Here is a 21,891-nt window from a genome sequence, read left to right on the forward strand (position 1 = left end):
ATGAGAACTAACACAGATGTGTTTACTTTCTCTAATTCCATCAGTCATAGTTTTTAGTGTTTCCCTCTTCATTGCTTTCAGGATTATTCATCTTATATTGGCAACATCTGTTTTCACATTTTACTCCTTTATTTATTGATCCATTCTGGAAAAGAGACATGTGGATTAATTTGTTTATTACATTTCAATTTGGTTATGACAATTTTGGAACCAACTGCCATTGGGTGGGTTTCCTTTAGACAGGAAATATATGGCAAGGGAAAAAAAGGAGGAAAATAAGACCACTTTTTTTTTTTTTTGGCCGCACCGTGCGGCAAATGGGATCTTCGTTCCCTGACCAGGGATCGAACCTGTGACCCCTGCAGTGGCAGCGTGGAGTCTTAACCACTTGACCGCCAGGGAAGTCCAATATAAGACAACTTTAAAGCAATATTTTAAACAAAGTAACTTAGTTGGTGAGTAATAATATTAAAAATAGTTCCATATTTCACGTTTTAGTAACTCAGAAATTGGATGGATATGTCTTACAGTCTAAGCATCATAGTTTATTTTCATCTTTATTTTCTTAGTGGTCCATTAAATGATAATAACATATAAGATATGATTAAATTATATAGTATTAGCTAACATTTATTGTTTATTATGGGTCTGGCACTATTCTCAGAACTTTTTTGTGTAATCTTCTCTCATTTTTTTTTTTTTTTTTTTCAGTACGCGGGCCTCTCACTGTTGTGGCCTCTCCCGTTGCGGAGCACAGGCTCCGAAGCCATGGCTCACGGGCCCAGCTGCTCCGCGGCATGTGGGATCTTCCCGGACCGGGGCACGAACCCATGTCCCCTGCATCGGCAGGCGGACTCTCAACCACTGCGCCACCAGGGAAGCCCTTCTCTCATTTTTATACTAAATTAAGAAGGGACAGATTGGTGTCTTATAGTCAAAATAGCGATAAAATAGATATCAGAGAAAAGGTTCTTTGAGCGTATTGTCTATCCCTTTCACTTAGTCAAACTGGTCCAAAAGAAGTCAATTACTTTTTCTTTGTTAACCCCATGTGTTCAAACAAGATTAGTAGTATCTGCTCCCTCTAACATGCGGAGCAATTAGGAAGATATTGGGTTCAAATACTTGGAAAAGTGTAAAGAAAAACATTCTTTCTGCAGAGTTCTTCTCTGGGGTCAACTAGTTATAAAAATCCTGGAAATATGTTCCTTCTTTCTTCTTTTCCCATTTTAGAGACATACAAAGAAATGTAAAACAAAAACATCAAAATAGGCTTCCCTGGTGGCTCAGTGGTTAAGAATCCGCCTGCCAATTCAGGGGACAAGGGGTTTGAGCCCTGGTCCAGGAAGATCCCACATGCCATGGAGCAACTAAGCCCGTGCACCACAACTACTGAGCCTGTGCTCCACAACAAGAGAAGCCAGCACAATGAGAAGACCACTCGCCACAACTAGAGAAAGCCCACTTGCAGCAACAAAGACCCCACACAGTCAAAAATAAAATAAATAAATTTATTAGAAAAAAAACATCGAAATATATTTCTTCCATATTATATGAATTGTATTACTTCTTTCCTATGGAAACCATATTCCTCGTGCTTGCTCATCACTTAAAAGGAGGAAAATATTTACTAAAAATTCTCCTATAATAATAGCCTGTATTTATGATATGGGCTGTGTGTGTGTATTACGATTTACACACACACACACACACACACACACAACATGCATACACTCTGGGGAGGGGAGAGGGGCTGGAGGATGAATTACTCACCAATGGCCAAGGATTTAATCATGTCTGCTATGAAGCCCCGCCAAAAGTCCCAAAGAAAGGGGTTCTGAGAGCTTCCAGGTTGGTAAATAAGTGGAAGTACAGGGAGCATCGCCACATGAAGAGGGTGCAGAAGCTTGGAGCCTCTTCCCACAGACCTTGCCCTGTGCCTCTCTTCCATCTGGTTGGTCCTGAGGTATATCCTTTGTAATAAAGCAGCAATCTAGTAAGTAAAATGTCTCTCTGAGCTCTGTGAGCTGCTCTAGCAAATTAATCAAACCGAAGGAGGGGGTTGTGGGAACCTCCAATCTACAGCAGGTCCATCAGAAGCCCAGGTAGCAACTGGCTTCTGAAATTGGAGAGTCGGGGGCATGGGAGCGATCTTGTAGGACTGAGCTCTTAAACCGTGGAATTGGGGTGGATAGCGTCAGCACTGAGGTGACTTGTCAGACACCCAGTGGATGTCCCGAGACGTGCTTGTTGTGGGTGTGAGGAAATGCATCCCGCCCACCCCGACATTGGAATCGGGTCCAGGAACACCAAAAGACATCATTAATTAATCCTCTCTAAGGTATAAAATAATAGATGCTGTAATTATATCCACCGGCATATGTATATTAGACTAATGATGCTTTATTAAAAAATTTCATTTTCATTAAGACAAAAACTATATGTGCATAGTTTTGGGTGGCAGAGATCTGTAAGTCTTGGTGCTCTTTGTGAAACACAGCATACAGGTTTACTTAAGGCAACCACATAAGTGAAGAAAAAATTTACTAGCTGAAAAATATTACTGTATTTGAACGTGGCTGTTCATACAAATATGGAAACATTTTTATTGATGTGAGACCTTAGTTTTGCTCTTGGCTTCCTTGAAGCTTGGTTTTCCTCCTACTTCTCTCAACATTTCTTGTTTGTCTCCTTTGTAGCCTTATCCTCTGCAATGTAGCTCAGAAAGTTTTGTCTCCTCTGATCCTCCTACAGAAATATATTTAAGGTCGGAATTTTAAAAATTAAACATTGAACTTTTTTGGGAATTCCCTGGTGGTCCAGTGGTTAGGACCTTTCACTGCCAGGGCCCGGGCTCAATCGCCGGTCAGGGAACTAAGAGCCCGCAAGCTGCATGGCATCCCAAAACCAAAGAACAACATAAAAGCATTGAACTTTTTCTTCTTCTCGCTGTACACTCTAGTGTCCACTGTATATATCATTTACCCACTTTTGTGTTCTCTGTTATAAAAGGCAACCCCTGCCATCTGGTCATGCATTCAGAAACCTGGAAGTTGTCCTAGAAACCTCACTTTCCCCAATCTTCCATTTCCAGTCTATCACCAGGTCATGTGGACTTAACCTCGTAAACATCTCTTGAATTTGTCCACATTGCTCCATGTCCACCCTGCCCCTGGTACAGTCTACCATTACTTCCTGCAAGGAATGCTCTAAAATCCTCCTAACTGATCTATCACAACACCTCCCACCCCTCTTCAACACGTGCTCTCCATTTAACCCAACGCTCAACATTTTTACTGATCCTGCCTTTATTTAAAATTTTGATATTTTGTCCATCATAGATTTTTTTGCATTAATTTAGATTTTTAAAAATAATGCTGGTGGGACTTCCCTGGTGGTCCAGTGGTTAAGAATCTGCCATCCAATGCAGTGGACACGGGTTCGAGCCCTGGTCAGGGAACTAAGATCCCGCATGCTGCGGAGCAACTAAGCCTGTGCATTCTAGAGTCTGCTCACCACAACTAGAGAGAAGCTCGTGTGCTGCAACTAAGACCCGGTGCAGCCAAATAAAATAATAATAATAATAATGCTTGTGTTAATCAACTATACTCCAATATAAAATAAAGATTAAGGACTTCCCTGGTGGTCCAGTGGTTAAGACTTCGCACTCCCAATGCAGGGGGCATGGGTTTGATGGCTGGTCAGGCAACTAAGATCCGTGCAGCCAAATAAAATAAAATTTTAAAAAAAATAAAATAAAATAAAATGGAAGCTTGTGATGGAATCACTCTGAATCTTGACTGTGATTGAATCTGAATCTACACACATGGAAAAATTGCATATAACTAAACACACATGCAAAGACATAAACGCAAGTTGAATACATGGAACACTGGTGAAATCTGAATAAAGCTAGTGGATTATATCAATGTGGAAGAAAAATAACGTTTGAAAACATTTATCTTGAATACTGAGGTTTTAAAGTTCTTCCTTGGGACTTCTCTGGTGGCGCAGTGGTTGAGAATCCGCCTGCCAATGCAGGGGACGGGGGTTCGAGCCCTGGTCCAGGAAGACCCCACATGCTGCAGAGCAACGAAGCCCATGAGCCACAACTACTGAGCCTGTGCTCTAGAGCCCGTGAGCCACAACTACTGGAGCCCATGCTCTGCAACCTACAACAAAGAATAGCCCCCACTCGCCACAACTAGAGAAAGCCCGCACGCAGCAACAAAGACCCAATGCAGCCTAAATAAATAAATAAATTTATCCAAAAAAATCTTCTTTGAAAGTTAAATTTCTTCCTCCATTTGCCCTGGTCTTACTTGCCCCATGCTAGCCCGTGTCCTTCCTCTACCCTCTAGATAACCAGTAGCAGCAACCCCTCCCCCAATAACTACCAAAAATGTCTCCAGACATTGCTGAATATGCCCTGGGGGAAAATTGCCCCTAGTTGAGAACCACTGCTCTAATGGTATTAAATGTTGCTTTCTTGGTTCACACCACAACTGAATCTCTGTCTGGAATTCTGATTCCCTCAACCATCCCCTCTACTCCCTTTCATCCAGATCAACCAGGTTTTTAGCACCATAAATTGCTTCTCTGTTTGGTCCCAGGAGTAGAAAAAGTGAGTGTATTTCTCAGCTGGTGGAGGTTGAATAATGGACAAAGGCTTTTAATTTCTGAGAAAGAGGATTGTTGGCAGAGCCTCCTAATTGCAGGAACGGATGAGATGAGAGCTCTGGTGGTGTCAGCAGGTCCCCACGCTAGATAAGAGAGTGCCTGCCTGCACACCCCATCTCCTGACTTCCAAACATGTACTTTAGGAGTTGGCCCAGAGAATGGCCCAGAGAATGAGTCTATACAGCATAATTTTTCACAGTCAGATCTGGTTTCGGTTTCTGCATTCTCTCATGTGACTTAGTCAAACCTGTAGTTTTTCTAAGACTTCATTTCTACCTCTGTGTAACAAGCAACATAATATTTACTGCACAAAGTGTTACATATGAAAAAGCCAATTAATTTTTTTTAAAACCTTTTCTAGACTCCACTCCACTAGAATGTGTTCATTATCAAATGACTCTTATACTTAAAAAAAATAAATAAATAAAGCTATGGATGTTTTGTTTCCAGACAGTTAGTACCAGAGAATCATGATTACCCCCCATGGCCATCACTTTGTACTTTGCTTTGTCAGTAGTGTGTGTGTGTGTGTTGGGTAAGGGTGTTCCTATAATCAGATCACATATTTTGTTAATAATGAGTGAAGTGACAAGATGGTTCATAAAAAGGGAAACAACAACATAAAACGAAACCTGAATGACACCTTTAGTTACCCATGTCTTGCATTCTTACCCAATTCAAACACAGGTATTTGATCAGAGGATGATTTTCCTTCTCTTAAAGCAGATATTTTCATTCTCTTCTGCACAAATTAGCCCTCATCCCAAGGATGGTTTACAGCACTGGTGGAAGTAGTGGTGGAAACATTTCTCCTTAATTAAAAATCATATTTAAAAAAAAATATTTATTTATTTTTGGCTGCATAGGGTCTTCGCTTCTGTGTATGGGCTTTCTCTAGTTGCGGCGAGCGGGGGCTACTCTTTGTTGAGGTGCACAGCCTTCTCGTTGCAGTGGCTTCTCTTGTTGCAGAGCACGGGCTCTAGGCACGCAGGCTTCAGTAGTTGTGGCACGCGGCCTCAGTAGTTGTGGCTCGCGGGCTCTAGAGCGCAGGCTCAGTAGTTGTGGCACACGGGCTTAGTTGCTCTGTGGCATGTGCGATCTTCCCGGACCAGGGATCGAACCCATGTCACCTGCATTGGCAGGCGGATTCTTAACCACTGCGCCACCAGGAAGTCCTAAAAATCATATTTTCACTAGACTCATTTCCTGCCTGTGGACAGGCTCCCTGGTAAACATCTTTGTGTTTCTCTTGGATAGGAGTAAAAGATGATCTCTAGTCACAGATGTCTCAGGCATGAAGAAGGCTTCACTTTTAAGTTCTCTTGGGGTGCAAATCCTGAAACCTAAATAAAATCCCTGCTTCTCCACAGTACGCACAACTGAGCCACGCTTTTGTGTGCCTGGGATCTGGACATACCAGGATTTACAATTCCTACCAGGTTTGATGCCTTAGAGTCAGGATTGCCAGTTTCGATCAGGAAGGACCCCTTGCCTTCCTCTTTTAAATCGATCATAGAAGAATCTCTGAGATGCATTTAGCGTTTTACCTCTAGCAAGTTGTACATGTCCCAATGGCTCCATCTGCTGCCAGGAAGAGGAACAGCACTTCTTCCTTCACATTTTAGACAGAGGGGCGGGGTAAAGTCAGTGATGATTAAGAGCTACCTGCCTCCTTCTGCTGCTGTTTAATCAGAATCCTCCTGGATTGAGGACTGAGTGAGTAGCATTTGTGGCTCAGTGTTTGTTTGTTTATACTTTGAGTCTGCAGCTGCTGTTATATCAATGGTACTCCAACCTATTTTCTTTTTCCCTCATGACAAGGTTTTACTTAGAGTCAATTAGCAATACATATGTAGGAATTCCCTGGTGGTCCAGTGGTTAGGAATCTGCACTTCCACTGCAGGGGGCACGGGTTCCATCCCTGGTCGGGGAACTAAGATTCCGCATGCCGCGGGGTGTGCCCGCCCCCCCCAGACACAGAAAAATACCATATGTAGGCTAATGGGCCAGGATGGCAGCAGCCCGCAGCAGTGTTTGCACGGTTGACTGTTCCTAAGTGTGTCTGCCACCAGTGTCTATGTCCCCAGGTTGAGCCGAAGTCAGTCACCACCACCCTCCCCCCCAGGAGACTCTCTGAGACCAGCAGCTATGGAGGCTGAGAAATTCAAGATCAAGATGCCAGCAGATTCAGTGTCTCATGAGAGTCTGCTTCCTGGTTCATAGACAGCTATCCTCTCACTGCATCCTCACATAGCAGAAGGGGCAAGGGAGCTTGCTGGGGTCTCTTTTATAAGTGCACTAATCTCATTGATGAGGCTCCATCCTCATGACCTAATCACCTCCCAAAGGCCCCACCTCCAAATACTATCACATGGGGAATTAAATTTCAGCCTATGAACTTGGGGAGAACCCATTCAGTCTATGGCAATCAGTGATGGTGTTTTGTTCATTTGTGGGTCCCCATTACAACGCACAGTGCCTGACATATAATAGATCCTCGGTTCATATTCACTGAATTTATTGAATGAATGCATTAATGAATGAATTTGTTATTAAAGGAATAAAGGAATAAATTGTTCTGAAAATATACATATATAACTCTTCAGATATTTTGCTTCAGACACTATTGGTATGTTGTGATTTCCTAGGAATTTTTTCATTTTTATATGGGCTTTCAATTCTTTTTTTCCCAGCTTTTTTTGAGGTATAATTGACGTATAACATTGTGTAAGTTTGAAGTGTGATGAGTCAATACATGTACATATTGCAAAATGTTTACCACAATAAGGTTAGTTACATCTTTCACCTCACATAATTACCGGTTTTTTGTTTTTTTTTTCAGAGAACTTATTTATTTATTTTTAACTTTTTGGCCTCGCCACATGGCTTGTGAGATCTTAGTTTCCCTGGGCCCTTGGCAGTGAGACCGCAGAGTCCTAGCCACTGAACCACCAGGAATTCCCTTGTTGTTGTTATGGTGAGAACATTAAGCTCTATCCTTGTAGCAGCCTTTAGGTATACAATAGAGTATTGTTACCTATAGTCACCATGCTGCACATTAGATCCCCAGGACTTAACATAACTTATAGTTTGCACCCTTGACCAACATCTCCTCATATTCCCCACCCCCTCAGCCCCTGGCAGCACTGTTCTACTCCGTTTCTTTTTTTTCCCCCTCTAATTTATTTGTTTATTTTTGGCTGCGTTGGGTCTTCATTGCTGCATGCTGGCTTTCTCTAGTTGCCACGAGCAGGGGCTACTCTTCATTGTGATTCACGGGCTTTTCATTGCAGTGGCCTCTCTTATTGTGGAGCACAGGCTCTAGGCACGTGGGCTTCAGTAGTTGTGGTATGCGGGCTCAGTAGTTGTGGCGCATGGGCTTAGTTGCTCTGTGGCATGTGGGATCTTCCCGGACCAGGGCTCGAACCTGTGTCCCCTGCATTGGCAGGCGGATTCTTAACCACTGTGCCACCAGGGAAGCCCTGAATTCCCTTTTAAGTAAATGTATTTTATTTCCTTGTAGAAAGTTTGAAAAATATAAAAAGAATGAAGAAAATAGATAAATAAATAAATAAGCAAACAAACAAATATCCAACCACACGAAATGAGTTACCATGAAGGTTTTGTTTCCCTCCAGCCTTTTAAAATGTTCTCTCCTACGCTGAAGACCATAGGTGATAGGAAATCAGGGTTTGTTTGGAGAAAGGAGAACTGAGAAATGGATGCCACATCCAAGGAAGGAGCCAGTGGGCAAATTACCCACTCCTCGTAGAAGGGAGGTAGTGAAAAAAATAACAATACAGGACTCTTTTAGAGACCTTGTAATTGAAATGAGCCCATGTTAAATCCTTTAACGAGAATCCTTTGGAGGGCAAGTCTGGTGACTGCAGCCGAGGTAATTCCGGCTCCAACAGCATATATTAAAGTTGCTGCAGTTGGATCTTGGGAGTGGCGGGGTGGGGAGTAGGGCAGTGAGGCAGAGGGGCCACCTGTCCCACCCCTTGCCTCTCCATCCTGCCTCCATACTCTTAGCTGAATGTCCCAAAGCATTTACTTTGGAGAAAATAAAAAAGACTGTTCAAAGCAGGCCTGAGCCACCTGGGTACGACCTCTGGGAATAATGCAATAGGACCAGGGATCTATTTTGTTGGTTTTGGGAACTGAGGCCATGATTAAGTGGCATCCCTCTAAATGTCCCCTGGGGGGCATCTGTCTTGCATCTCCAGAGGTGAAATTCTTGGACTGGAACAAGCAAAAAAAAATTTCTTATAAAAAAGAAAACAATGCCTTCCCTGGTGGCACAGTGGGTAAGAATCCACCTGCCAATGTAAGGGACATGGGTTCAAGCCCTGGTCTGGGAAGATCCCACATGCCATAGAGCAACTAAGCCCATGCACCACAACTACTGAGCCTGCGCTCTAGAGTCTGCAAGCCACAACTACTGAAGCCCATGTGCCTAGAGCCCGTGCTGTGCAACAAGAGAAGCCACCGCAATGAGAAGCCCATGCACCGCAACAAAGAGTAGCCCCTGCTTGCAACAACTACAGAAAGCCCACGCGTAGCAACGAAGATCCAACGCAGCCATAAATAAACAAACAAACAAATAAATAAATGTATTAAAAAAAGGGAAAAAACCCCCATTTCCTCTCAATATATGTAAACGATGCTTGCGTGACCACATGCCCTTTAGAGACATTGTGGGAACTTTAGAGAAATTGCAGAGACTCTGCCAGTTGTATCCAAAGCATCTGCTTTGTACCAGCAGTTCCCAAACTTCAGGGGCATCAGAGTCACCTGGAAGGCTTGTTAAAATACAGATTGCTGGACCCCACCCTCTCTCCACCACCCTCCCCAGAGTTCTGATTTAGTAGGAGAATCTGCACATCTGACAAGTTCCCAAGTTGAGCGATGCTGCTGGTCTAGGGGCCACTGCTGACCCATAGAGCTGCACCATCCACCTCTAACCGAAAAGGGTGCGTTCCAGAGTCAAGTAAGATTATGCAGTTGTACTCAGGGTTTTGTACATAGTTTGCACTCAGCCTGGTAACCCAGTGCCTTTCCGTTACTAAAGCAGGACACTTTCTCAGGAAACTAGATGAAGAGCTTTTTGTAGTGAATGAAGTTTTTAAAAGAATTTCTCCTTTTCTCGTTCAGACCTGAGATCGAAGCTATTACAAAGTTTTCCTTTTCCATTGGAAATAGCTCACTGTCATCAAAGAGCTCATGGCGTCATCTCTCTATAAAGTGATCTCAGGGAGGATTATGTTGTAGTACTTCCTCAAACAGAAGCTAACAGCATCGGTAATATTGAGTTGGCCCCAAAGCTTGTTTGTGTTTTGCCGTAAGATCTCACTAGGCACTTTTCACCACCCTGTGAAAATACATCACCTGGTATTTCTGCATGTTACTGGGAGAAGGAGGCAGCTTGAGGGTGGGGATGGGGGCCAGGGAGGATTGGAACCAAACAACTTTTACCAGAATTTAAGCTTACCAGGATGTTTCAGAGGTCCCTAACGTGCAGACCTTTAAAATCTTTCATTAGATTTGTCTAATTGTAGCAAAGTGCTGTGTCTTTTTTAGAACGTTCATATGCAGAAAAACCTCTGTGTTCCCTAGAGGTTATAATTTTATGGCTTTCAAGCCACAGACAGGCTCTCCATGGCGCCTTATTGGGAGCTGAAGTCAGCTTGCCTAAGTAGAACCTTCTGAATAAAGCATGACTCACTCTCCCTAAACAATCAGCCTATCCGTTTATATAACTCCTATCAGGCATGTAAAGTGGTCTGGAAGAGCATGTGCATTACCAGAGGGCATGTTATTAGGCTCTTCCCATATTACACTGTCTTCTCTAATAAAAGAAAGACAAAGGAAGGAAAACATACTCAAAAACCTCTATGTCTGCTCACTCACCTGACACACTTACTAGATAGGTATTGAGCAGATTAGTTCCCTGAACCAATGTGTTTCAGAGAAAATTCAGAAAATTGGGTATTAGCATTTTGGCAAGATTTTCCTTTGATGCTAAAGAGGTCCAGAGACACCCCTTCTTTGTATTTTTCATCAGTGCTTAAAAAGATTTTGCATTCCGTTCTTCCCATTCCATCTGCCTAGCAAACCTCGCACCCTGGACGAATGACTGACTGCTAGAATCCAAAGTATATCCCCCCCTCCGCCGTTAGCACAAGTTTGTGTGCCCAACACCCAGTGAGACCAAACAAGCCAAAACATTGGAGTTTGACGCAGAGAAAGGTTTATTGCAGGGCCGTGCAAGGAGACAGGTGGCTTACACTCTAAAACCCCCCCAAGCTCTCTGAAGGGTTTCGGCAAAGCGTTTTTTTTTCCCACCATTTTCTTTTTCTTTTTATTGGGATATAGTTGTTTTACAATGTTGTGTTAGTCTCTACTGTACAGCAAAGTGGAGTTCCCTGTGCTATACAGCAGGTTCTTATTAGTTATCTATTTTATATATATTAGTGTATATATGTCAATCCCGATCTCCCAGTTCATCCCACCCCACCCCAAGCCCCTGCTTTTCCCCCTTGGTGTCCATACGTTTGTCCTGTGTATCCATGTCTCTATTTCTGCATTGCAAATAGGTGCAAAAACAAATATCATATATTAACGCATATATGTGGAATCTAGGAAAATTGGTACAGATGAATCGGCAAGCATTTTTAAAAACCAGGTGAGGGAGTGCCCTGGCGGTCCAGTGGTTAGGACTTTCACTGCTGAGGGCCTGGGTTCAATCTCTGGTCAGGGAACTAAGATCCTGCAAGCCTCGAGGTGAGGCCAAAAAAAAAAAAAAAAAGCCAGGTGAGGGAGGGGGGTTGCAGGGTATGTGATGAGCTCATGTGCAGTTCTCTGATTGGCTGATGGTGAGGTAACAGGGCGGTGTCACAGGGGTTCACACGATCAGTCCTTAGGCTCCAGGAACCCTGGGGGGATGTGCTCAGATCATCCAGTAGTTAACATCTTCCATTTGGTGGGGGATTTTCACATCTATAAAACAACTCAGAAAATGTGCATCAAATACTGTTATCTAGGTACTTCAGAGAGGAGCTAAAGCAGAGGATATGGGGGGAAGACCTGTCCCCAGGAAGACCCCATTGGGTCCTGCTCAGTTATACTACTCTTGTTTAGTTAAAACTGATAGAGGGACTTCCCTGGTGGTCCAGTGGTTAATTAAGACTCTGCGATTCCGGGCTTCCCTGGTGGCGCAGTGGTTGAGAGTCCGCCTATCGATGCAGGGGACACGGGTTCGTACCCTGGTCCGGGAAGATCCCACATGCCGCGGGGTGGCTGTGCTCGTGAGCCATGGCCGCTGAGCCTGTGCGTCCGGAGCCTGTGCTCCGCAACGGGAGAGGCCACAACAGTGAGAGGTCCGCGTACCGCAAAAAAAAAAAAAAAGAAATTCAAAACAGGAAAAAATTTCAATATCATAATTTGCTTTGAAACTGAAAGATACCATTGTTCAATATTAACAGCATAATACTTGGTAAAGTTCTTGAGACAATAGGATCCCCAGTAGCAGACATTGAGAACAATGGAACGGAGCATCAGAAGTTAGCACAAGTACCCAAAGAGGCAATTTGGCAGGAGTTAGATATAGTAATACCACCTATAATTATTTGATTTACATTTACCTTTTACATTCCTGAAGGAAGTGACATTTTCAAAGCACTTTACCAGGATCCTGTTTTCCAGATCCTTCCCTCCTGTCTTTCCTTGGGTGATTTAAGCCATTTCACTATTCTTCGGCACCCGAGTCAGCTAAGGACAGTTTGGGACAGGAAATAAAATGTTGGCTAAAAATTTAAATAGGACTTCGAGGCTAGTTAGAATTTTGCATACCTTGAAATTTGAACATTTCCACCATCCTAGAGTTTTATTGATGATAAGGGAAGTTTCAGCAGACCGAGGATTTGCCTCAACACCAACGTAGGGGATAGAGATTGCTCTTCCCAGAGATGTTCTAGGAGTAATGGAGTCTTCGCCCCAGCAGGTGGCGCATTCTCACCTCGGTTTCTTTCCCTTTGTCCCTCAGCGTGTTCCCACTGGAAGACCCTACACTCTAGTGCAGAATGGTCTCAGAGGTAATCTTTTAATGAGTCCTCCAGATTTTTTTTTTTGAATTATTGTCAAAACAGTGACTCAGCAGGATTCCCTTATTTCCAGCCCTAACATTTTTTCTCTAGGTCAGCCCAAATGTGGTCCACTGACCAGCAGCATTTAGCATCATGTGGAAGCAGACCCACTGTCAAACCTATTGAATTGGAATCGACATTTTAACAATATCCCCAGGTGATTTGTGTGCAGGTTAAAATTTGAGGAGCGCTGGGGTAGAGCTTTCAAGGTGGGCATTAGGCTTTACTAAATCTTGCTGTGAATGTTTTCAAATCGGAACCCAGAGAAACTCCCAAATCAAAGTCGGATCAGACCTCTGCTATGGCTCCAGGGAGGTCTCTCCAAACGCATTGAACAGGAAGATAAAGCTAGATTTTCCCGAAGTGTCAGATAGTGTTCCGGATTTACAGAAGCCAGATGCAGAACTCTTTTTTTTTTGCGGTACGCGGGCCTCTCACTGTTGTGGCCTCTCCCGCTGCGGAGCACAGGCTCCGGACGCGCAGGCTCAGCGGCCATGGCTCACGGGCCCAGCCGCTCCGCGGCATGTGGGATCTTCGCGGACCGGGGCACGAACCCGTGTCCCCTGTATCGGCAGGCGGACTCTCAACCACTGCGCCACCAGGGAAGCCCCAGAACTCTTGATATTGAAACTGAGCAGGACCCTGTGGGGCTCCTGGGCACAAAAGCCATTCTGTGTCCCCCACTTCTTGTGTGTAAACAATAGGCTTCATTCAGCCTCCATGACCTTCCCTGCGTTCCAAAGGGCAGGTTCAAACAGTTGCTAATTAGGGAAAGGAGGGGATGCAGAGACAAGGAAGGAAGAGTCAAGGAACAATGGTGCAGCCTTGGGGCAGGGTCCTGATTCCTCCTCAAGGGATATACATAATAATATCTTTGAGCTCTTCTGCAGAACTAAAACTCCCACCAAACGGGAGATGTTAACTGCTTGATGAAGCACACTCTTCATTCCAGGGAGAAGGTCACAGTTTGCCCATCACCACCTGATGCCAGATGATCTCTGGATTGAAAGAATGCAGGCCTTGCACACACACTGATCCTTGTCAGCACCCCGCCCCTGGACTGTAAGACTCCTCACAGGCTCCCCCTGCTTGGGACACTCAGTTTTGAGGGCATCAGCCCGCTGTGGCCCTCCTTGCCTGGCAAAGCAATAAAACTATTTTTTTCTACTTCCCCCAGAACTCTTGTCTCCAAGATTAAATTTGGTGCTGGGCCTGATTTGGCATCAGTGTGACAGAGTGGCTGGCAGAGTCCTGGTATATTTATTGTCACCTATCACAGGGTAGTTTCAGATCATCCTATCAGATAACCCAGCTACAGTACTCAAAAACCATATTATGGAAATGGGCCATTGATTGAAAATGAAAGCAGTCAAATCACTTCATCTTCGCTCTGTGACTGTGAAGGGAGTGTCCACTTCTTGCCCAGCCACTTCCAGTGCTCGAATTCTGGATTCCATTCTCTTGGGATTTTTGTTTGTTTGCTTGCTTTAAGGAGTCTGAAATTATGTCTGTTTTCCCCAAATCAGTGAATAAACCAGGATATAAATATCTGATAATTCCTATTCCTCTGCTCTCGAGGAGATTTTAATTTCTCTGCTACCATAAACTCACGACAAATACCTGAAAGCAATTCTGGAGCGTATATGAGCTTAACAGTGTGTCAATATCCCTGAGTCTCTCCAACCCTTTCCTAATAAAAACATGCTTTCTTTTTTTCCTTATCTCTCCTAAATCTACTCCTCGGTGATTATCTGTTCACATTCTAATCATAGTATTAAATGTGTAAAAATAGAGTACTGGGAGAGTTAGACTTCGTTTCTCCAGGGAACATGAAGGAGTAAAATATTCTGGACTTGGGACTTCCCTGGCAGTCCAGTGGTTACGTTACTCCTTGCTGCCACTGCAGGGGACGCGGGTTCACTTCCTGGTCGGGGTACTAAGATCCCACATGCCACATGGTGCGGCCAAAAAAAAAAAAGATACTGTATATTATGTGGGGCTGTCAGACCCACAGGGGAAAAGACATTGGCAATAGGTTGACCAGACACCATACAGCGGAAGTGCCACGTGAGTATAGAATTAGACTAAGGAACCCTGGGTCCTGGATCCTGCAGGATGTTCCAGTTACCAGCTATTAAACCAAAAACACCCCACAGCGCTTAAAAAATTTTTTTTGATGCCAGAGTCTGTGCTTTTAAGCACATTTATATCTCAAAACAAAACAAGGAATCACATCAATTAAGACCATAATCAACCAATAAAACAATATTTTTCATAAAACAAAAATGCTAAATTCTGATGGTCTTATAACTATTACTTATGTGGTTACTTAAAAACCTTAAATCATTTTCATATGCATTACCACCTTTGACTTACATATAACTGTAAACTATATGGGGAAATTGATCCCCATTTTTGTTTTTTTAGGTGCACTGCACGGGATCTAGTTCCCCGACCAGCACCCCTTGCATCGGAAACAGAGTCTTAACCACTGGACCTCCAGGGAAGTCCCTTTTTTTCTTTTTTTTTTAGATAGGAAAACTGAGAACCAGGGAGATTAAATTACTTGCCCGAAACAACAGGGAGTAAGCAGCAGATCCCCAGGTTTTGTTTGTTTTTAAATTTTTTGGCTGTGCCACAGCATGTGGGATATTAGGTCCCTGACCAGGGATCGAACCAGCACCCCCTGCATTCAGTGAAGTGGGGACGGGATAATTTGGGTCCATGTGACTTTGACTTTTACACTGTCCAACCCTAACCCCTTCACAGCCTCTAACCCTTCCCAAAACACCGGAAAAACTCTCTCATCATTTTTCTCCCTCACAGATTTTGGCACTCAGGTGAACCCAGTAATGTGGGTGTTTCACTAGGTTTTCGTCCTGCACCAGGAAACTGGGGCTGGAACGGTACTTTTTGTCATGTTCCTCACAAATCAATTTGCAAGGTGATGAAGATCTACTTCTGAATGGAAGTCTCCACAGAAATGAGTTTGCATTGGCAGCCACCATTATGGAGAGAGCTAACTTGCTCTTTGCATTATGGGTAAATCTTGCATAAGAGATGCCAGCAGAATGTTCTCAGGAGGCTGTCACCTATTCCACTGATGACAGAATCAGTTCACACACTCATTCATTGTTTCATTCATAAAATGGAAGTTTATTTCCATGTGCCAGGAACTGTCCTGGAGAGGTCCTTCTGCAGACAGATGGAAGGGTCATAGGCCTCCAACGCTTAATTTCTATGAAGGAGTTAGGTACTTGTTATGGGCGGACTTGTGTCCCCCAAAACTCATTTGTTGAAGCCCTGACCCCCAGTACCTCACAATGTAACTGTATTGGGAATAGGGCCTTTAAAGAGGTGACTAAGTTAAAATGAGGCCTTCAGGGCTTCCCTGGTGGTGCAGTGGTTAAGAATCTCCCTGCCAATGCAGGGGACACGGGTTCGAGCCCTGGTCCAGGAAGATCCCACATGCCGCAGAGCAACTAAGCCCGTGCACCACAACTACTGAGCCTGCGCTCTAGAGCCCGTGAGCCACAACTACTGAGCCCTCACGCCACAATTACTGAGTCCTCTCGCCACAATTACTGAGCCCTCTCGCCTAGAGCCCGTGCTCCGCAACAAGAAGCCATTGCAACGAGAAGCCCACGCACCACAATGAAGAGTAGCCCCTGCTCACAACTAGAGAAGGCCCGCATGCAGCAATGAAGACACAACACAGCCAAAAAATAATTTTTAAAAAGTTAAAAAAAAAAGTGAAGGTATTAAAAGTAACATGCCTCATTTGTTTGAGGATTAGGGTTAATACATATAAAACAAACTTAGAACATTGCATAGGATTTAAAGTATGAAAACTTTAAAAGGACACTAAAGTAGAATGTATTTTGTTCACCCATGTTTTCGCATTATTAGATCTCACAAGCGTATAAACCTAACACGATTGCAACAAATAAGTTTTTTCACGAGTCAATGATTTTCAAATGCATACAGTACTCAAGAGGGCCTTGCCTCTAGGAACATCTTGCAAGTTTAACAAAACCTCAAGACCACCCACATTCACCCATGCTGTAGACCATGATGATTTGAGTAGTTCTAAGTAGGACAACCTCTGAAGACCTACTTTGGTGGATATTAATATTTAATATTCCTTTTTAACATCACCGTTGAACTTCTTTGCCATTTGTTTGCACAGTCCTCCAGCTTTGGGCTTTTTCTGCTTCTACATCATTCTGAATACCACCAGGTCTCTAGTTGCTTTGCAATTGGATTGTCTTTTTTTTGGCCACACCACGCAGCTTGTGGGATCTTAGTTTCCCAATCAGAGATCGAACCCAGGCCCTGGGCAGTGAAAGCGCAGGAGTCCTAACCGCTGGACCGCCAGGGAAGTCCCATGTACCCAATTCTTTAATATCCTTCTAAAGTGAACAAAAGATAGCTGGAGGGCAGAAGATGAGTTTTATGTATCTCTTTTATCCCACAAATAAATCCAGGTCTGTGTACACTTAGGTTATGAAAGAAAATAACTGAACTAAAACACCATTGGGGCTGCATCTTCCCTTAGTATTATATACCACTATCATTCTTTCAATTCCCTCCAACCAAGACCAACTGATAACTTCTTCCAGGAGGTTAATATGTGCAAATATCTGTGCCCTTGTTTTCTAACCTTACCCAAATGTATAAACTTCCTTCCCAACAGGACAATATCACAAAATATTAGAATGCCAGATATTTACACCCTGGGAATGTGATGGGGAAAAAGTATTACTCATTTAATACATAGCCAGCAAAAACAAGTCTAAAATAAGAATTTTTTAAAAGGTACTCAAATAAGTCTCAAATTTTAATAAGATCCTCTATAAACACATTTTTTTGCTACTGAAAATTGAAACAGCACATCAAACATTTTTATTGCAATTCAGCGTGCTGTTCTAACAATGCTGTGGCCAAGCCACCCAATGTTATATTCTTCACTTTCCTTCCACACAAGTTAATTTGTTTCACAAAGTGGAACTAAAATATATTCAAGTCATTCAAATGCAAGCTACATAGATTCCTTATAAGTTACTGTATTAAGGTAGAAAAGAGATGCAAGAAAAAAAGACAACACAGAACTTATAGGTTATCAAAATATTGGTACACAATCTTTCCCAAGCTTCATAATGATCCTAAAATTACCAGGACGAAAAAATAGTACAAGAATAAGGTTTATGGTTCCTTCGACTCCGTGTCATAATTACTGTAATACTTATTGTTGTAATAATTCTCATAATTATCCTCAGAAGGATCTCTATGAAACCGGCAAAAACGACAGCTACATCTAAATCTTTGCCCTCTTGATTGAGTCTGGAAAAAAGAATGAATTGGATTAATTGGTTAATAATTTAAAATAAAAAAGTACTTGTACACCAAAGAGACGTTAACAACCCTCAAATCTAATGTTGGTTATTAGAAGAGACTTTGGAATATGGAACACTAAAAAAAAGGTCAAAACCAAAAAACTTTGGGAAAAATGGATCGAAATGTATGGCTGCCAAAGAATACCAGATGGCCATTTTGTAATGCTAACAGCTACTGACTGTCAGTCAATAATATATTCCTGTACAACTATAAATGGAGTATAACCTTTAAAAACGGAATCACTCTGTCATACACCTGTAATTTATAATACTATATATATATATCTCAACTATACTTCAATTTAAAAGGAAAATTACACACACACACACACACACACACACATACATGCATATATATCAATATATACCTAGTGTCAGTTCTCTGAATACCTTAAACGTGAGACACTTAACCAGCTGCTGGACACTCTGTGCTCAGGTGTTTGCCCTCTTACTACATGGTATTGAATATCATGTTTGTGACAGCAGGTGAAAAAGTACCAGCACAACATCAAGAGTGAACCTTCATGGAAACTACAGACTTTAGGTGATAATAATGTGTCAATGTAGGTTCATCACTGTAACACCACGTAACTGGAAGATGTTGACAGCAGAGTAGGCTATGAATGGGTGGGTTCAGGAAGTATATGTTCTTTCTGCTTAATTTTGCTGGAAACCTAAAACTGCTTGAAAATATGACTTTATATATTTTTTTAAAAAAGCACAAATATGAACTGATTGCTCCAGAGTTTCTGAGGATTGAGAAAGTCCAAGCCAATTTGCCTTTCCTCCTCCCTCCCCAAACCACATACCCACCCACTTGTATAGTAAGGGAACTTCTAGTTACCTCAACATCATTCTGCCATGGTTCTCTTTCAGAGTCAGACTTCGTGGGAAGAAAAAAATACATATATTACAAACGATCAAGGAAAATTTGGATTACTAATGCTACCCATCTAACATAAGAAGAGTTGGTGAGTCTTAAAACCCTAAGTGTTATTCACACCCCGCACTCATGAGTACAGTGGATGAGTGACCACTGCTGCTCGTTGCTATTTATATTATTTAATTTTTTGGAGGGCCCACGGTCCCCCACCGGGGATCGAACCCTTGCCCCCTGCAGTGGAAGCGGGCGCTTGGAGTCTTAACCACTGGACCACTGGGGAATCCTCCCTGCCACCCCATCACTATTTACATCTTGACTTACGTGAGTGCCCCCCAACCCCTAGAGTGGGGCAGTGCTGCCTACCCAGACCACAGAAACTCACCCGAGGAACTCCTTTGCCGTAGCGTTTTTTAATGGATTGAATCAGCCGTTCCATCTTCTCTCTCCGATCGGTTAACACGGTCCTCACCCCTCTCCTATAGGGTATGTTTTCACCAAGTAACCGCCCAGTTGGTTGAGGTAGACATTCTGGTAGAATGAATGGCAATTGGATGCTAGGGTTGAGCGTCAATCTACTGAGGTCCTTTATTAACACTTCAGACATAGGTTCAGAGGCAACTGAAAGAAAAAAGGAAAGTTTAAGATCCATTAGTGCGAAGTGCAATATCCAGAAGCCACTTATCTCTTGCTCAAACTAGGTCTGCTCTTAAGCAGCTCAACAACGGACACTGGAAGTTTCCTCAGGGTGAAGATCCCAGATACCTCGGGCATTAACTAGCATGCCGCATGCCCTGAGAGCAGCCTAAAAATCCACTGTAATGGGAAACACTTCTCACAATAAAAAGTTGTTTTCTTTATGGGACTTCCCCGGTGGTCCAGTGGTTAAGACTCCGGGCTTCCAATGCAGGGGGCGCAGTTAGAGCCCTGGTCAGGGAACTAAAATCCCACATGCCCTGGGGTGTGGCAAAAGGGAAAAAAAAAAAGTGGTTTCTTCCCGTTATGGGTAGTTCTGAATGGTAGATGTTTTCCCATGGGGTCAAAAGGTACTTAAGTATGATTCCAAGTGGAAAAACGTGGAACAGAAACCAGGTATTGACAGTTTTTCCATGTTCATTTGTGTGATTTTTAATATAAATGCAGCGACATAAAGCACTAATGCAAGTCAAAGTGTTTCAGTGTAACAAGTTCCAGCAGTTCACCTTTATAAATTACAAACAAACCTGTTTTTTTTCCTGGAAAATGAACTACATCTATGAAATAGACAAAGAAACCCCAAATATAACAGCCTCTCCCCAAATCCCCTATCCTTAGCTAGTATGTCAAAGTGGCTGTTACCCTCACCAGTTCTACCCAGCTTTTTCATGCTGCTAGATCTTTCCACTCAAACGCAGTATTTTGAGAAATCATTCACTCTTGGGGCTTCCCCAGGGTGGGGTGGGGTGGGGTTCAGTGATGAAAGCGCTGCGCTCCCAGTGCAGGGGACACTAGTTCCATCCCTGTCGGGGAACTAAGATCCTTCCCCTGCACAGAGCAGCCAACAAAACAAAAACAAAAACACCCACCCACTCTTGCCTCTTCCCATCTGAACAATCATGTAAATTTCATAAACATCTCATACAACAAGGCAGTTAGCATTAATTTCCCTGTACGTGAGAGTATTAGATATTGAGTCAGGATCCATTCAACTTCTTGGGACTTATGCACATGGAAATAAAGATTCCACTAAGGCAGATTCAAGGAATGGGAGAAACTGGCGGTATTATATACTCTTCATTAATGTTTTTCCCTTTGACCAGGGTTCTTATCCTCAAGATGCAGGGGAGGCAGTTTAGATCTCGGAGGCAGAGGGCAGAATATAATGCCAGCGAGGACCCACCCAACTTCCTAGCTGCCCAGAGGGTGTTGGTTGGCTCCAGGTCGTCTGCGGCCACCCTACACCACCCATTCCCCGCCCGAGGTTAGGGTAATAAGATTTCATGGGAGGCCAAGCCTGGGAGGCCACGCCTGGGATCGTGTGTGCGGCTCCAAGGAGAGATGATTTGGGAAGAACCCTGGAAGGCAGGGAACCTAATTAGCAGTATTCCTGGAGCACGGTTTCTTAAGCTCTCCATCGTAAGTCTTACTACTACTTATTTACATTACAGAGCACACTCACTGGCTTTTACAAACTCGCCTCTTCCTTCAATTTCCTCTGAAAAGCCATTTCCCTCTTTATTAACATTCCCAAAGCGTAAATTCAGCTGGAAAGCCAAGCCCAGAAATGTTGGTGAAATTAAGAAAACCTTTAGGTCAAATCGAAGTTTAGGTTGCCTGTATTCTTTTCCCTTTACAATTCCTGATTGGAATCTATTGCTGATGGAAATACTGATCGCACAAGACGCTGTGAGCCACCGTCTAGAACTGATTGCTCTTCCCCAGAAAATGTCCTTAAAAGGTTGACAGACTCCTGAGCATAGTAAGCAAACAATGCAGCTCCACACCCCTCCCGCTTTTCTCCTCTTTTCCTGCCTTTCTTTTTTCTTTCTCTTTCTCTCTTTCTTTCTCCTCTCTTTAGAGGAGGGCCCTACACTCCCTGGCTCTCCTCGCTCTGAAGAGGTTTACTTAACTGCATTTCTCTGTAAAAGACTGAAGTCAGTATAACAGAAAGGAAGGCAGCCTCTTACCTTTCTGAACCCCAGGTAAGTCTGGCTTACCTGGAATTGCTTGGGAATTTTCATCGATGGACATTTGAGGAGACTCCAGGGTCCAGGTTGGGTTAACCTCAGATGAATCCATTGGGAGTCTTGTC

The 21,891-nt window shown here is 43.3% G+C and overlaps 1 protein-coding gene across 1 annotated transcript; it reads right to left on the reverse strand.

Moving 5' to 3' along the window:
* Positions 1-18,029: 18,029 nt before the first annotated feature.
* On the reverse strand, positions 18,030-21,878 carry DPPA3 (developmental pluripotency associated 3; the record flags this gene model as incomplete). Its single annotated transcript, XM_082666216.1, has 4 exons — positions 18,030-18,167; positions 19,065-19,103; positions 19,486-19,721; positions 21,797-21,878. 4 exons carry the CDS (start codon positions 21,876-21,878, stop codon positions 18,030-18,032), a joined length of 495 nt encoding a protein of 164 aa, XP_082522342.1.
* Positions 21,879-21,891: the final 13 nt, after the last annotated feature.

The sequence above is a fragment of the Grampus griseus genome, assembly GCF_964374135.1.
Source record: "Grampus griseus genome assembly, chromosome: 11".
Taxonomy (NCBI): Eukaryota; Metazoa; Chordata; class Mammalia; order Artiodactyla; family Delphinidae; genus Grampus; species Grampus griseus.